The 12,578-nt window shown below is 43.6% G+C and overlaps 1 protein-coding gene across 2 annotated transcripts in view; it reads right to left on the bottom strand.

Annotated features, from left to right (window-relative positions):
- KIAA0319 (KIAA0319 ortholog) overlaps positions 1–11,278 on the bottom strand; it is a 34,390-nt gene extending 23,112 nt beyond the window's left edge. For both annotated transcript variants that reach the window (XM_075052119.1, XM_075052120.1), the window contains exons 1-2: positions 10,571–11,278; positions 2,132–2,315 (exon numbers count right to left, since the gene is read on the bottom strand). In XM_075052119.1, coding sequence (XP_074908220.1) covers positions 2,132–2,315; positions 10,571–11,263 — 877 coding nt within the window. In that variant the 5' untranslated portion in view covers positions 11,264–11,278. The remainder of the gene's footprint in view (positions 1–2,131; positions 2,316–10,570) is intronic.
- Between the last annotated feature and the right edge of the window lie 1,300 nt (positions 11,279–12,578).

The raw sequence follows: 12,578 nt of genomic DNA, 5'->3' as shown, positions 1-12,578 counted from the left end.
CTACAGTGAATAAGCAAGGATAAGGAAAAAAAAGAATTCCTCAATACATAATCAAATAATAATCTATTATAATCATGACAATGGCTCCTTCACCTTCTACCAAACCAAAATATTTCTTCTTCCCCGAATATGAAGTGTCATTTCCCCTACCTCTGCTTTAGATTATTCCTGTATATCAAAGGTAACATTGCTCTGCATAAAGAATTCTGCATTTTTCTTAGTAATTGGATGGAAGTGCAGGAATTAAAAAATATGCAATTACAGAAGACAAAAAAGCCATCTGCACCAGGACAAACCTAATTAAAGTAACATAGTCCATGCTAGAACTCTAATATCACGCCTTCTTTCACCAAGAAGCACTACTTCTATGTTTGTGTGGGACTTGTGAGGCATGCCTTAATGTCCAGCTCGGTGTCCCTTTTAAAAATTCCATTTGCATAGCAGGACAAAGGTGTTATTTTGTAGCTGAACTGCACATTCAGTCTATTTGCCATCCAGAAACACCGTCCCAGTTCTCATCTGTGAAAACTCCTTCCTCTTCCAAAAATGCTGAAGTCCACAAATCCATTCCCCAACAGAAACATACCAGAGCACAACTTCAGGAAAGGTTCCCATAGACCTGTATTTCAAAGGTTTTAAATGTCTTCCTTTGACTACTGGGAACCCACAGAACAAAGGTTTTCCAAAGGCAACATTCACTAGTGTCTAAACGTTCAACGTACAAACTCTGAATACATCACCAAGAAGCTACTCAGTGGTAGCAGCTGAGAGGTCTAAAAAATGGATGAAGTGAAGAGGCCACACTGACAGCACACTTTCTATCACTGCTACTTAAATGCACCCAAGGCTCCGTAATTGCTCATGGGAGTTGCCCTAGACACCAGTGGAACAGAGGTTTGTACTTCAACCTCCACATGAGATGAGAATAAAATGGCTAGATGAGGGTGATGACCAATGAAGAGAAGGAGGGACTGTCTTCGAGACTTCCAAGACAGCAGGGCTGAGAACACACAAACTTGAGGCAATCCTTGCACAAAGCAGTACTTACTGTGAGGTTCATCACAACCTTCCCTTCAGCTTCTTCTTCCAAGCTCCTTTTTGAGTCCTCTTCAACCTCCTCCTGTGAAGGAGGAGGAGGAGCTGCCTAGTCAACACTCAATGGTAATGATGATCCGTTGCCTTGGAGAGGGATCTCTTGTAGCTCATGCCTTCCTGTTACCTCCTACTGCTATCCTGGCTGGCAGGTTGCAGTTTGGCAGAGGGTGCCAAGAATGTCCCAAATTAGACTTGCTCTACCAGGAAGCAAGGGGCTTAGCTCTCCATATCCCTCAGTACATCAGGAGTGCTGAAGAACACACACCTGTGCTTCTCTGCTTCTTGTGGCCCTTCTAACCTTTTGTTAGGGTGCATAGGGAGGCAGGAAACACAGCAGGAGAAAGGAGATACTCTAACATACACACAGAATTTAACACAACTACAGAGGACATAGTTAAAACATGTCCTTTTCAAAATAAAAACTTTTACTCTGCAGCTGGAAATCTGATAGGCTTCCTCACAGCTTTGAAATCAGAGCAAAACATTTCTTTCCCAGAATAAGGAGGCCATATTCTCCCCTACTAAGGGCTAGGCTTCTCCCCTATTAAGGGGTGAGCTTCCTCAGGTCCCACCTATGTTGCTGCATGATCTCTGACATGATATAGTGGGAACCCTACTGAAGAGTTTCTGAGAGGGAGCAATGTTCTGAAGAGTCACACAAAAATAACAGTATGGCTAGAACAGACTATTCTGAAACTCCAGAAAGCCTCAGGTATTTCTCACCAAGTATAAAAATTAAGCCGTTTAAAAAAGGCTTTTTATCTCTGCTTTTTACTTGGCTATATTTGCTTGAGTTATAATTTCCCATTAATGATGGACTCGGTCAGGGTTTTGCCTCAGAAGTAACTGGCTAAGGGGTCTGGAGTTTGCCGTGTTACTGTAGGTCTACAGGCTTAAAGTGGGATGATGTTACATTTGGATAAAGAGCAAGCTTGTCACTAACAACAGGTTGGAGGCCTGACAGTAGTAAAGCCATCCCCACCCGCTGTCCAACCTGCAGGTACCCCTCAGATCTCCAGCTATGCTGAAACATTACCTGCTTTAGCAGCAGTAGCAGGTGGTGTGAATTGCTGCATGGGCTGAGATGGCACAGTATTAGTGGGAAGTAGCATGATCCCACCTTCAGTGACATTCTCTGGGGTCATTGTGGGAGTCTGGGTTTTCTCTGACACACCTGAGGAGAAATCCAGTTTGCCTGAAGAAGGGGAAGGCGTAGCAGCCTGAAAAATGAATTATAGGGAAAGAGTTGTTATAAGTGAGCCATTTTTCACATTTCTAGGTTTAGAGGTATGCTGGTTTTTAAATGGCATGTAGGGTGAGCCTACCAATTTATGTTACTAGGAGGTTTTACTCCTATGCAGAATAACTGTCAAAAGGAGGAGTGAGTTTTTTCCATCAGGCTTGTAAGAAATGCTAATCATTTTCCAAGTTTCAGATACAGAACAGTGTAGGCTATGGTCATCAAAATGAGGTAACCTGGAACACACCTAAGGCTATCAGTTCTCAAAATAATACAGAACAGTAGGACAGGTCTAAATATAGTCATAAACCTTTAAAAGCCAATGACAGAAAGTCTAATGTGGTGAGTATTACTGTCTTCATGCTGTACACACACAAACATAACAGAATCCTTCCTTCTTATTACATCTGCTCAGACCAGAACTTGTTCATACTTTCTTACTTCCTCACCACTAATAAAATGCCCTAAATCTCTCTACTTCAGTCACCAAGCAGTCATGTTCTTCTCACTAACCCATGGTGTTAGTAAATCAGAACTGCAGCAAAGGACACGGCAAGTTTTGCAGGAATAACTCAGCCCTGTGCTACCCTTGCCCATCACCTTGCCCCTCTCTCTCAGGCCCCATCAAGTTTCCATGACACATTAGTTTCTATGGGCCAATAGTTTTTCCTTATGTTCTCAAGACTCATTTCTGACTTAACATCTAGAGAAAAGCATTTTGCCAATGATGGCTACTGTGCGTGGCACATGAAGACATAACATACTGCTATTATTTGTACATAATCTATTAACTGAAGAATAGGATTATGAAGGTTGGAATGGCTGAGGTAGGAAGGGACCTCTGGAGATTGCCTAGCCCAATGCCCCTCCTCAAAGCAGGGTAAGCTACAGCAGGCTGCTCAGGACCGTGTCCAGTCAGGTTTTGAATATCTCCAAGGACAGAGAATCCACAGCCTCCCTGGAAAACCTGTTCCAGTGTTTGACCATTCTCACAGGAAAAAAGAAAAAGATGGGGTTTAGTATTTAAATAGAATCCCTTGTATTTCAATTTGTGTCCATTGCCTCTTGTCCCATCACTGGACGGCACTGAAAAGAGTCCGGCTCCATCTTCTTCACTCCTGCCATAGTTATTGATACACATTGGTAAGATCCCCCCGAACCCTCTCTGCTCAAGGCTGAACAGTCCCAGCTCTCAGTTTCTCTTAAAATTTCAGATGCTCCACTTTCACTCTGCAGCCTGTTGCCTCCCTAGGAAATCAGAGCAGCTCTGCCTTGGATGTGGACAGGAGGAAAAGCTCCCTGTGCAGCTGGGAACATGAAAGTCATGTCAGGGACTGTTGCTTCCCAGCCTGCAAGGAAACAGACAGCATGGAAGTCATCTGCAATTCCATCTCTGCCTTCAACAAGGACAGAGAGAAAAGATCCCTGTGCAGTGTCAGGGACTGTGGCTGCCTACCCTGTGAGGATGCCAAGGGCCACACCAGGACCTGCACCTCCAGATGGGTCCATAACACAGATAACACAAGCACCTTTGTGCCCACACCTCCAGCTCCACTCAGTACACGGACAGTAAGAAGATCTGTCTGAGCAGCTGGGACACTGACAGCAGGATCAGGGACTGCAGCTCCCCTAAGGTAGTGCCTTCAGCATGCCAAGCCTAGACCCTTGGCAGGAATCTCATTCTTGACAACATTATCATGCACAAGGAAAGCCTCAGGCCCGTCCTGGCTCATACCTTGATAAAAGGCCTTTTTTCCATACAGTTTTCCTTTACATACTCCATCCCACATCTTCCAAGAAGATCATCTTTACCACACTTTGGCAAACGAAAGTGTTTCTTTGCCTTCCAAATTTGAGGGAAATCTACTTCTCTGAGCTTCCTCTGGCTTTCCTCCTCTCCTGGCCCTTTGCCAATCTATCAGCTGAGAAGCAGCCATCCTGGCTTTGTAGGACAGATGGGGACAAAGTCACCTCAAATGTACCTTTCCTGGGACACTCTCTTCTGCAACAGCACCAAACATGTCTTCAGTCAGCAAACCTAGGCAAACTCTGCAGTCAAAAAGGTGCCCTGTGGCACTGTCACGTCTGATGCGGTGTCACAGTTGAAAAGATAGCTTAAACTAAGAATGTTAGCAGGCAGCAGATAACTGGGGCATGGGCAGTATCAGAAATTGAGCTCTCAAGCAGAAACTATCCCTGAGCGATACGCTGGAACAGATGTGGAAGGAAAGATTAACCTGAATTCCAGCTTGGGAACTGAAAAGAAAAGGAAAGAAAAGAAGGACTCTTTCTCAAAGTGAGTAAGGTAGGCAGTTCTGTTGGTATAGGCTTTGTGGGTTTTTTGTTTGCTTTTACCCACCTGTACAGCCACTACTGCTTATTACAAAATAAACACACCAAAGGAAAAATATAGTCATGCAGTTCCATGGGGAAGCTCCAAGTTTCAGTGCAGGCAGCAGTATCATGTCAAGGGGGATCCTTCTTCCCTTCTGGTCCCTGGCTGACACCACAGACTGGGTGCTTTCTTTTCTCCCCATGAATGGGAAGGACAAGTCCAACCACGTTGCCTTGCTCCATCCTGATCCTCCAGGCAACCCACCTTTCATCCTCAAGGAGGCATCTTCCTCAAGTACCCCTAAAGACATCTGATCGGGACTCCGGACAGTCAAGGGCTGCTAGTATTGTGTTTTATACAACTGCTTCCCCAGCAGTGTTTCCTCCATGTCCCTCTGCACATGACTACTATATAACTGCAGTACCATTTGCTCTCATTTATCTGGAAAACCTTATGGAGAGCAGCTCTGTCAGCAGTGAAACTCTGCTGCTCCCTGCTTCTCTGCATTCAGTTATCTGTCTAACGATTTCAAGCAAGTATGACCTCTACTAATTGTACAGTTGAGGAGTTGCAAAAGAGCAAACCATCATACTGTATGACACAAAGTGCAGACTTCAAGAAAGAAACAAATATTTCTGACAGGTAAATCTAAATATCAAAACATCTTTCAGGGGTCTTATACATCCCCTAAGGATCAAGTCAATACATTTTTAACCAAACAGGACTGTTCAGCATTCACAGGCCTCAAAACTGAAAGAAAGCCAAAATAAGATACGAACATCTCTGATATTCTACTGCATTCTAACTCTTAAGTACCAATTCTGAAGGCATATCAATCAGACATTAAAAGGCTCTTTCTTCATCACATATATTCTCTCAGCCATCTTCAGGTTTCTTAGGTAGAGCTTTATGCATTTTGACTGCACCATTATTCCTGCAAATGCAACACACCCAAGAATCATGTCGGGCCTAACCTATTGAATGTTTGAAACGTTGCATCATCAACATAGCAGTGGCTGGAATCTGACCAAAACCTGAAAAACTCACCTTGCTTAACAGATCAGCAGTTAACTGGAAATTTTAAGGAGACAATTAATACTTCACAGGTATCTCACTTCAAGGATAAGAAGCACTGCAGACTCCTGGTTTGGGCAGCGTGACAGCATTTACTTTGTACAGATTTCTAAATGTATTCACATTATTCAGCTGCTAGAGCGTGACAGTCCATAAGATCACTCTGAACTCTGATGTAAAGCCAAAAGCCAGGTTACTCAGTTAACTAACAGACCCCATATGCTCTATCCCAAGTCACATACAGAAACCCCCTACACCTGACTGCATTTATGGCAAGGATGCTCCTGGAGCACAGACTCCAGAGGCCTGCGTTTGGTTGGTCTCACAGTTTAAAATCTCTATCCAGGTCCTTGTTCAAAGAACACAGCACCTGAGGACACTGCATCCTGCTGACTACTATGAAGGGAGGGAACTGCATTTCTGCCACCCTGCTCTGTCTTGCTTGTCAAAACAGCTTTGTCTGGAAGCTGCAGAAGGGAGTGCATCAGCATGGATCTAGGAAGAAAGCTATAGAATTGCTGTGGCAGAATTAAGTGGAGAATAGGAAAATATTGTATAACATGCAATAAACAGAGGGTATTTCCTTAAAGTTATTAGCAAAAATGGTTTTAAGATCTTCACATTTTCATAATCTATATAAAAATACCAGAGTTTGAGAGGTAGTTTGGATCATATACCAGTAAGAAAACTATTTGGAGACATCTCAGCATTTTTAATCCAGTATAAAAACTTAAGATTTCCTTAATAACAAAATTTGGTTTCCAAAGAAACATTTTTTCAGAAAGAAACATAAATATGTGCCTGAACAATCCATACGAGATTTGATTAAAATGTCTGCTTGCTGGAGGAGACACAAAAAGGAAATCCTATCACAGGCAGCATCTTTTTCACTAGAGTACAGTTCTCAAACCAGAAAAACTTGAAGCCAAGCAGGAAGTTTGTGTTAGGTGTAAGTGGCAGGGTTTGGGTGGCAGGGGACTGGCTGCAGAGGTCACCCCTGTGGTCCCAGTTCGGCAATGGACAAAAACAAGCCACCACACACCAACACTGCAACCACCCAGACATAGTTAAGAAAAAGCAATAGCCACTGGGGGCAGGGGACACAGGAGGAGGTGGAGGGGATGCATAACAGGAGACAAGTAACACATGGAAGGGGACATTATTGGGCACAGGGCTGGAGACACCTTCCTGGAACAAGGCACTTCATGCCACCTCCTAGGGGACTGAGGCCCACTGAAAAGCCCACACCAGAGCAGAGCAAACAAGTAAGAAGGAAGAAACAGTGGCAGAAAAGAGGAAGAAGCAATAAGTGGGAAAAAGGAAACTGCCATGCACCAATCCCAATCTCCTGTGCCACCTGTCGCCTCATCAAAGGGACTGAGCATAAAGTCCAGTGAAAAGAAGGGGAGTGGAGATGCGTCTGGACTGAATTTGAATCTGGGGAAGGCCAGGGAAAGGCATTTGCCAAAACTGCTTGTCATCTTCATTTCTCTACGAATGTCTAAATTAAAAGGATTCCTGCTTGGGAAACAAAGGCTTCGCAGGCTTTGGCAGTTGCTCAAAACATTCTGCTTCTCCAGATTCTTAATGTTTCTCTACATTAATAGAGAGCCTTTAGAGTCATTTCACAATACATTTCATGAACGGCTTTCAATGCTATCCCATCAACCTTCTACAGCTCTGCTAACAGAGCACTGCCTGATCACCTTCTACCTACAGCTGTCTTATCAGCTCTTCAACATCACTGCCAGCTGGGGCTGAAGACTGACCCACAGTTTTGGAGCTTCATCCCTTCTGCACTGAAAGAAGCAAGCTCATTCTTCAGCCTTTCCACAGGAATTTCAATGGCTATGCTAGCATAATGTTAGTGTAATATAAAGACCACATGGGAATGCTTCCTCCATGTCCCAGTGAGAAACAGGTTTCTCTTCATTTCACTTTGCAAGAAACTCCCATCTACACAGGCAGTGCATGGAGAGAAAGCAAAATCTTTCTGACTGGGGTGGCAAAATCAAAACAAAAGATTTACAAAGTAGGCTTGGCCATATATATCATTACCACTGCAAGATGTGAAATCCCATCTTTCATGAAGCTGTATTCACATGATCTCAGAGATGGGGAACAAATTTGCTCAGCTCTGTTTGCCACACACTTTAGGTGAAGTCAAAGTTGTATGGCTTCTCTAAGTACAAGGCATAAGCAGTTCAGTCAGCAGAGATCCTGACAATTGACTAAAACTTAGCACAGTGCTAATGAGACTTCCATTTGCCAGCAAAATACAATGGAGGCAAGCCTCAAGTCTTACTGCACACCCAAAGTGCAGAAACATGGTGGTGCATGGAACTACTGCAGGTTCTTTCCATGGCTTAATTTCCACCACACAGCACAGGCAGTAACTAAAAGATGCTTGTTAGTTTCCCCTAGCAGACGGAAGGAAAAATGGGAGATGAGCTTAGTACAGCAGTGGTTGGGTTTCCTTAATTTTAACTTTCTAAGAACAGCTCAACTATTGCCCTTTGAGAACTAACTGCAACTCTAGTGCATGACAGAATGTCACTCTAAGTTTTATCAGCAGGGACCGTACACTTAGGACTCATACTTTTCATATGTACATTTATATGTGCTTTTTGCATACTAATAGAAAAAACAAACAGTGTCTACGCCTCTCGCCTAAACTCTCATGTTAATTTATGCTCATTTCAAGGTCTGCATGATAGATACTTTTTAAAAGAAGTCTTCTGTTGTCAACTCTGCTTGCAGAAGCAGTACCGACTCTTCAACTTGCAACAGCACTTTATCTGTTATCAAATGTTCGTCCATACACATGGACACAAGTTCTAATCTCTTCTCACGCATGCCAATACACTCCAGATCAACTTGGTCAATCACAAAAGTCACAGTCTATCTTGAGCCTGGAGGAGGTGATCCTTGAAAAGCAACCTGCTCTCATGGTCCCCACTGATCTCCAGGACAGTATCCCTTGGGATTTTTCCAAGCAGATTCCACAACAGGCCAAAGGCTGCTCTCCTGAAGCCCATGGCTGTGACCCTGCTTTTTGACTTACTCCCACCACTCTCAAGAGCCTGAACTCCACCACCTCATGGCCACATTACCGACCAATCCCTCCTTGCCTGCAAGGGTGAGGTCTAGCAGAGCCTCTCTCCTTGTCAGCTCCACAATCACCTTTGATAACTTCTTAAAGACACCATCAACACACTCCACAAACCTCCTGCACTGCTTGTGCCCTGCTCTCTTGCCCTCCCAGTAGGTATTGGAGTTGCTTAAATCCCCCATGAGGACCAGGGGCCATGAATATAAGGCTCCTCTCAGTTGCCTGAAGGCTTCATCTACTTGTTCCTGACCAGGCAGTCTGGAGCAGACATGCACCCTAATGTTGCCCACAACAGTTGGCTTGCCAGCCCTGACCCATATAAACTCTTGACTAGCTCACTGCTACCTCTAGGCAGAGCCCCTAGGCCTCCCCCCAGCACCTGCTGAAAGTGTGCATCACCCCCTGTGATGGTGAGCCAGCTAGGGCAAAAGCCCAAAGCACCCTTTGATCAAGAACAGCTGACAGAGCTTGTGCGGAGCTGGTAGAAGCCCCAGCCTCTGCTAGCTGTCCTCTCCCAGCTGCAGCAGCCATTCATGTTCCTCACACCACTCCCAGAGGCCCCCCAAGAATCCCCATTCTCAGAATATCTAGATCTCCAAGCAGAGCCCAGAAACTGCCACATCTCTAGGCTGCAATGGTAGCCAAGTTAGATTGTATCTTAAGACTTGCTGCTCTCCACACATACTTTTCCCATTTCAGTCACCCTCCCCCCACCCCCCAAGAACCTCAGTTATCACAGATTTCATGCAACTTTCTTATTTACATGTATTTTTCTTCCCTACAGTAATGGCAATAAATTATCACTTTTACAGCAAGAGATAGGTAGTTTCTGGTTACAGAATCTCGTGGAATTTGGAGCAATCCAGCTAACATTGCTTCACTTCCTCTTCGCTCTAGCAGGTGTGTGTGTCAAACCCAGTAAATGTTGACTTGACAGCCTGTTTCAACTTTCCAACTGATCCCACCCTGTTTGTTCTTAAGGAACCAGAGACCCTTTGGTCTCAAGTGATCAAACTGGTTGGCATAAATAGAGGACAGGTGCATCTTAAGTATCTAAATTAGGTTTTAAGCATTCAACTTATTTTTCTTATTGCCAGACTCAAGAAAAGTATTTTGAGAACAAAAACACCTCATCCACTTTATCCTGCTGTACATCATGGTCCAAAACCACCACTGTCCCTCCTTACGTACCTTGCCTCTCATACATTTTAAAAGCATTATAAAAAGTATTTACTCAGCACCATTATATCTGTAACACCACTGTGCAGTAGTAGCATGAAACCCATTAAACAGGCTTAATTTTATTGATGAAGGAACTTACGTTTACTGGTCTTGGCCTTTGGATACCAGATGGTCCACTAGTATTGCTCAGCTAACTACTTCTAATGAGTCGCCAAGGGTCAAAAGGGAAGAATACCATAACACTATTATATCAGGTCCAAGCCCCCTCATTTGTACACTGTCAAGGAAACCTGACAGTGTCCCAAAAAGGAGCTCTGTTCCTTATCACCTGACAGAAGAGAGTTCTTCAGCGATTCATTTGCCTGTTAAGACAACCCTCTCCCTTTCAGCCTTTTCTACACTGTAACAGGACTGTAAGTCATTTGAGTGTTAGGGTTACATTACAAAGCAATAACCTAACATGATTTGAAAACCAAAACAATTGCAAAGTGGCCTCACCATACTCCACCTGCTTCCTGAGGGGCAAACATACCTCTTTTTGCAAAGCATCATCAGGCTGAGCAAGAAGTTGAACAGCTGCTTCACTTTCAAATGTCTTCCCAGGGGATGGTGTAATCTCTGGGAGAGATGACAACCTCTCTGTGGAGTGTTCAGTGACAGAGTTCAGTTCAGAGCTGGTTTTATTCAGAAGGCTTTCTACCTTCCCAGCGTCCCCTTTCTTTTCAGCAAAGTCTTCCTGGTTATCTCCATCATCACCCACAGAAGAGTTGAAGCCATTTTCACCTGGCACCATTAGGCCCCAGTCAGCATAATCCGCACTCTCCTTCTGCTCATGTTTGATGCTCACCTGAAAGGGGTCCTGCTCCAACTCTTTATAATCATCAATGTATTCAGGTATCTCCTCAAGGCTGGGATCTTTGCCAAGCAGAGACAGCTCCTTGAGGCTACTCACTTCCTCAGATGGCTCATTTTGGAGTCCCACAGAGTGGACCATGCTTGGGACCACTTGTCCAAATCCTAGCAGCGAGGCTGGCCTCTGAGAAGGCCTCAGCACAAAAGTCAGATAGGACTTTACAGTTTCAATTTTTTTAGGTTCACAATTCTCCTTGTGTTGGCAGTTCACGATGTAACAGCGTCGTTCAAACATCCAGGACAAGTCACAACCAGATAGGTCACAACATGCTGCGATGCAGTCAGACACTGACATAGCATGAGGAACTCGCATAATTTTAGTGGTTTCTAAGTTGGGAGATATTACTGCACCTGAATACGTGGCTCCTTCTCTGCACTGCTCACAACTGGAACCTGAAACAACACCACCAACATAAGGCACAACAGTACAACCAAGCCGTAATATAGTTTACTGTGACCAAAAATGGCTTATCACAGGAGACAAGATAAAGACAGGTAGCACCCTGCTTAAATAAGGTCATTTCCTTTCACTAACATCACCACCACTTTTTTTTCAACATGTCCCTTTGCAGTAGTATTTGTACTTTGGAGGATTTTTCAGTGTAGGATCTTAGTATGTTTTGCAAAGTACTTCTTACTCCCTTGCTACAAATACAAATACATAGAGATGAAAGTGAGCTGCCAATAATTAAAACCATGAACAGAGCAGGGAACACAAAAATCATGGGGTACCTCCATTACCCCCATATTATAGTGAGCAAAAAAACAATTTAAAACTAAACTCAAATAAGACATTGTAACACGTCACTGTTTCATTTGAGGGAGAAGGCAGCAAAAATCTACATAAGAGAAACATTTGCCATCTCACCTGAACTTCATGAAGAGTGCATCACACCAACATAACTGCTGGGGTTAATATAAAAGCTGGATCAAATTCTCAAACTTTTGCTTCTTTACCCACTACTTAATGTGAAATCCCAAAAGCTTGCTCCAGTGGGGAGCATCTTTCCTTCCTTTGCAGTGAAGTTGTAATCTTTCAGTATGACATCAGAATTGTTTTCATAGCACATCATAGACTGAGTGTGAAATGTTCAAATCAAGCATGAATCAACATACTGTATATCTCAGTCAATTTTTAACATCTTTTCTAGGTGATTTTTTCCCTGGTTATAACTGTTCCTCTTCTTTATAATTCAGAATTATAACTGAATTCCTCTCTCCAAAACACAACTTGAAAAATCTGATCATGCTTCAAGAAATAGTTGAGTAAACCCAGGATATTCTTCTTAACGTTGTTTTAAACTAGACTTGCTAATTCAACCAATGAAAACAAGATGTCACCACTGTGGAGCTAACACAGTAACGGAAGACAAAGTTGACTCTGCCTGCTTTGCACATCATTAACAGCTGAGTTCTGGCAGCAGAAACCTCTTTATTCACAATCGTATATGGCAGGAGAAAAAGAAAAAAAAAAGCTTGACTAATGGATTCCAGCTCAAATCCATTGAGCTGATGGGCAGGAAAAACGAAATCAAAGAGTAGGAATAGGTTGGCAAGAGGGGTTAGGTCTGACCATGACCTAGAGCCTTGGAGATGCAGATCCTCCTACGCATGCAGTGTATCCAACC

The sequence above is a fragment of the Buteo buteo genome, chromosome 20, assembly GCF_964188355.1.
Source record: "Buteo buteo chromosome 20, bButBut1.hap1.1, whole genome shotgun sequence".
In the NCBI taxonomy this organism is placed as follows: Eukaryota; Metazoa; Chordata; class Aves; order Accipitriformes; family Accipitridae; genus Buteo; species Buteo buteo.
The sequence above is the reverse complement of the archived record's forward strand: the minus strand, read 5'-3'. Positions and strand labels throughout refer to the sequence as shown.